The sequence below is a fragment of the Camarhynchus parvulus genome, chromosome 1, assembly GCF_901933205.1.
Source record: "Camarhynchus parvulus chromosome 1, STF_HiC, whole genome shotgun sequence".
Lineage (NCBI taxonomy): Eukaryota > Metazoa > Chordata > Aves > Passeriformes > Thraupidae > Camarhynchus > Camarhynchus parvulus.
Window position 1 is genome coordinate 14,826,563 of NC_044571.1, and position 5,172 is coordinate 14,831,734.

The window sequence follows — 5,172 nt, forward strand, 5'->3', positions numbered from 1 at the left end:
TTTTTTATCACTCCAGAGCAAGGAACTGGAAAGGATGTGGTTTTATTTCAATTATAAACCAAAGAAAAAAAATCTCCAGGCAAATAAACAGCTTTATAAGGACCATGATTGTTACTACTTCCATTAGCTGGCTTGCCATGAAGATGAAGTAGGTCTGAGAGAGAATAGCACAGCAAGTCTGCATACAATTATGGGGCCTGCTTACCTGGCACTGGTGTTAAATCAGCTCAGTTAAATCAGTGCCAGCAGCTGACCTGTACAAACAGCCTCCCATGGATGGAATTCATTTGGAAAGCAAGTGAGGTACCCTGGTTGGGTTAACATGGAGTCACTCTGGGCACAGGCAGGGATGTTCAGACTGAGCCTCGTTTGGCCTCTGAAATTATGGAGCTTGTGGCTGGAGCTGTGCTGGTACTTTACACATTCCAGCCAAACTGGTGCCAGACCAGGCAGTGCCTTGCTGGGGGTGAGGAAAAGGCACATTGCTCTGACTGGAGTGCATCACCTGGGAGGCAGGAGTGTCACATGGGGGTCAGAAACATTCCTTGGCTGCTGCTGGCAATACCCTCAGTTGGCCAAGCCATACATTTAACCTCTTTCTGGTAAATCTGGATCTAGGGTAAGTGGATTGATTTATGTGTCCTCAGTCCCCAGGTACTCCGTGGTACCAGCATGTGTGGCCCTTCAGCAGTGCCCTGGGGCTGCTGGCCCTGGTCCCACAGCAGAGCAGCCCTGCTCTGTGCACAGGATCCCTCCTGGTGCTGCACCCCAGGCACCCAGCCAGCCATGCTCAGGTCTGCTGGGCCACATCTGCTTGGGAGGTCACACAGTGAGGGAGGCTGACAGCCTGCCCTCAGCCAGAGAGGCCTCTCTGCTGTTCTGTTTTTGGGTTTTTCCCATTTCTCCCTGTGCATCACTTCTGGCTGTGTCAGAGCAGTTATGGCAGCACAGGCTGGTGGAGGACAAGAACTGTTGCTTCTCGCCTCAGGCTCCCAGGGAAATTGTGATGTGCAGTGCCCACCTGCTATTTCAAAACAGGGGAGGTTTATCTGCACCTCATGTTAGAGAAATCTGGTACCTGCTGGGGTTTAACTGGGGAAAGCAGCACCTCCAGCAGTGGGAGCATTTAAGGCCTGGTCCCTCATCACCAGGACTCGTGACTGCCGAGGGGTGACAGAGGTACCTGGCCTTTGGTCTCTGCTTCCAAAACAGGAGAAGTATCAAAACTGAAGCTTGGAATTGACTGCACAGTTTCACTAACACCTGAAATACCTTAGAGTTGTCCCAACTTGGACATTGGCAAAACTGCTGGGAAAAAGAAACAAGCATCCCTTTTCTCATTCATCCTTACTGCCCACACATGTTGTGTTGCTAGCAAAGGGTAAGATCTTTTAGCAAGATCCTGATTTGTGGTCTATAATGTCACAATGGGAAGTGGATTCAAGCAGGAAATCAATTTTCAGAGCTATACAGCAACAACAAAAAAATATTTCGTAGTCCTTCCCCACAAACTGAGCAGAGCATGTGTAGGTATCAGTCTGTTTAGCAAGACAGTTTAAGCTCACTGGAACAGTCACACAGCATGCACAGTCCATATTAGGATCCAGTCAGCTCCAAACACTGCTCAGCTACAGGGGTAAGCCAGAATTTAATGACATCACATAAATAAATATAAATAAATACAGTCAAAAGGCTTTACCTTGGGCTTAAGCAAAAAGTGAAATTTTCCAGTCCTGTGGGATCCTTCTCTGCTCTCAAGTCTGCTGGCTCACAGTGCAGCAAAATGATCAGGCATTTATCAACCCTGGCAAGGTCTGCAAGTCCTGAGGGTGTTTGATTTGGAAAGAAAGGTGTCTGGAGGAAATTCCTGAACATCTTCACCCAGAGTTACACAAGGGAAAAAAAGAAGAAATAAAAGCAAGCTCTAAGAGGTCAGAATGTGTAGCCTGCCCAGAGCTGCTATTCCTGGTAGAAATTAGACCCTGAAGTGCCCAGGTGAAAATCAGGGATAATCCCTGTATAAGTGCTTCTAATTGGGACAAGCTGAGAGTGAGAAAGTTGAGTGAGACAGCGCTGGCCCAGCCCTGGGGGCTCTGGGTTTGTTCCCAGCTGGTAACTGAGAGCACAATTATGCAAATCCTCCTCTATAAACAGAATTTGGTTTATTATGGCCGAACTGGGGGAATCTATTTTTGTCCCCACTCTGTGTGAATGTGTTACCCTTGTGATTTCCAGCCAGGTCATTCCAAGTCAGCTGCTTTGGCCGTGGCTGTCACTGGAAGCTCCTCTGGCCCCATTTCTCACCCGCCCGGGGTGGCTCCCAGGCGAGGGGGACGAGTGGATGAGCCTGTGGCTATTCTGGTAGCTGTGAGCCACGGAGGTGTCACGTGAAGCAAAGAGCCAGAAATGCATGTCAAATCGAACCAGTGACTAATCACGGTATTTTGGTTGTCTTAGTGGCTGCCGGGGAAAGATTTATGGACTCAGAAAATGTTCCCGTAATAATCCCTGAGTGCTGATTTGATCTTCGGCCGAGGCTTCCCAGGGCCATGCGGAAAGGGGACGGAAAGGGGACAGAAAGGGGGCTGCTGTCCCAGGCTGGTGACGTCTAAACCGATCGGAGTTCAAAATACAAACAAGAGGAGCAAAGTCGGCGCTCTCTTCTCATCTGTGTGTGCTCAGAGCCACGCGCTGGCAGCCAGAGAGGATCCCTGGGATCTGCCCGTGGAGCAGGAAGGGTTGGGGGTGACGGCCGAGCAGACACGGAGGGCCATTGATTGGGACCGTCATTGAGCTCCCTCATCTGTCACCTGATGGCCAGCCAAGCAAGTGCTCAGCACAGCTGTGGACCCTTCATCCTTGTGCAACGTGTGGAGGCAAGAAAAGTAAGCATCCTACAGCTGATACACATTCAGCTATTTTCTCTATAAAGGAATGAATTGAATTCACTGCAAATTTACTAACTATGCACCTATGCCAGGCAAGAGACTGACTTGGTTTTTTTTGGGTTGGGCTGTGCCTTTCTCTAACAGCTGGAGGTCTGCTGGGCATTCAAGCAATGGCTGTTGAGTGAGGCAGCTGTTTCAATATCTAATTGCATTTTAGCTCTAATAGCTCAAGGGAAAAGCATTGCATTGTCTGCCATGAGCTACTTCCTGTCCTACTGCAAAGCACACTGCACCGCCGTGCTCGCCCAATACCAGAGCCTGAGATCAGAGGGCTTTCTCTGTGACATTTTGCTGAAAGTGAAAGAAAATGAGTTTCCTGCACACAAGTCTTTGTTGGCATGCTCCAGCGACTACTTCCGAGCCATGTTCAAAGGTTATACCCAAGAGTCTAAAGCCAGTGTCATTCACCTCCAAGTTGTCTCACCTACTGGGCTCCAGCACATCCTGGATTTCATTTACACATCCTTGCTGCCCCTTTCCTTTGAAAGCCTGGAGGATACCTTGGAAGCTGCAAGCTACTTGCAAGTGACTGATGCTATCGGTTTGTGCAATCAGTACTTAGTGAATAATCTTGCCCTGGAAAACTGCTGCTACTCTGCCAACGTGGCCAGGAAGTTCTACCTGCCAGATGCCCTAGCAGCTGCAGAAAAATACATTATCAAAAATGTCTGGAAGCTGCTGGATTTGGATTTGTCAGGACTTCTTGAGCTGAACTTCAAGTCTTTGCTAGCAGTGATTCAATCGGCAGATCTCCCCATGGTGGAAGAATGCCGTCTGTTGAATCTTGTCCTGCTGTGGTTGAAGCAGGATAAATCCAGGCTGGATCATGCAAGCAGCCTTTTAGAGCACATAAGATATGGTCTCATCCCAGTGGAAGAGCTGAGAAAAACCTACACACAGCCAGAAGTGTCCCTCTCAGCAGGTATTAAGTGCATGATCATAAAAGCAATAAATTATCACACATCTGTATACAAACAGCCTGTCCTGCAGGATAAGTCCACCACGCTGAGGAACCAGAAAACTCGGATCATTCTGCTGGGGGGAGGCACAGCAAGCGAGGGGCTCGTCACCGATGTGGTGGCCTTTGATGTTTACAACCACAAGTGGAGAACCCTCACACAGCTGCAGGACAGGGTGCAGAACCACAGCGTGTGCGTGGTGGGGAACTTCCTCTATGTCCTGGGTGGGGAAATACAAACTGGTACCCTGGGTGATGCTGAAATTGGAAAGACTTTATTGGTTACAAACAAGGTCCATCGGTATGATCCAAGATTCAACACATGGACCCAAATCACGGGCATGCTGGAAAAGAGATGCCAGTTTTCCTGCTGTGTCCTAGGCAAGAATATCTTTGCCATTGGTGGAAGGGGTGAGGACGGGTCGCTGCATTCATCTGTGGAAGTCTATGACATCAGCAGGGATAGATGGACCAAGGCCAGGGAATTGCCATGCAGGATCCATGGTCATGCCAGTGCTATTTGCAAGAACACCATATACATCTCTGGGGGCAAGTACTCGGCCCCAGCCAGCACAAGCAATGACGTTTATTCTCTGAGCTCACTTGAAGGGCAGTGGGTGAAATGTGCCCCAATGAGCATTGCTCGGTTTGGGCATCAGATGGCAACAATCAGGGGATCCATATTCACCTTTCTGGGATTATATGAACCTTTCTCTGAAATAGAAAGGTATGACCCAGATCAAAACCAATGGACTCGGTTGAAACCCCTGGTCTACGATCGATTCTCCTACGGCCTGGCAGTGGTAGAGGAAACAGCTCTTCTCATTGGGGGAAAGAAATGGCAAAACTCCCTGGAGGTCTCCACACAAGACGTGGTTGGCTATGACATTGACAACGATGGCTGGGAAGAGATCTGCAAGGCCCCTCTGCCCTGGTGTGGGCTGCAGTGTGCTGTGCTCCAGCTCTCCGAGGTGGCCGAGGAGCAGGACAGTGACGGCCACCAGAAGAAGGTGCCCAGCTGCTGAGCTCCCATACTGAGGAATGTCCACCCCAGGAGATGAGCGAGCAGGGCGGTCCTGGAGAAGAAGAAAATTGCAGTGGCTCTGAATGTGAGAGTGCCAGTTTTGCTTGGATAAGCCAAATGCTTGGTGGAAACAGGCAAGAAAATCTGGCTCCAGCACAGGAAACACATCTAGGAATTATAAAGCTGGAAGCTGATCTCACTGAGCAAGGTTGTAGCGAGTAGCTTGCTTAGAGGTGATGAGT

General features: G+C 49.4%; 1 protein-coding gene across 1 annotated transcript; it reads left to right on the top strand.

Moving 5' to 3' along the window:
- Window positions 1-3,143: 3,143 nt before the first annotated feature.
- On the top strand, window positions 3,144-4,931 carry KLHL34 (kelch like family member 34). Its single transcript, XM_030957738.1, has one exon. The coding sequence runs from the start codon at window positions 3,144-3,146 to the stop codon at window positions 4,929-4,931; it is 1,788 nt and encodes a 595-aa protein (XP_030813598.1).
- The last annotated feature ends 241 nt before the right edge of the window (window positions 4,932-5,172 follow it).

What these genes read in the sequence shown, in the direction of transcription:
- KLHL34 (XM_030957738.1), top strand. Translation starts at nt 3,144, where the DNA reads ATGAGCTACTTCCTGTCCTACTGCAAAGCACACTGCACCGCCGTGCTC.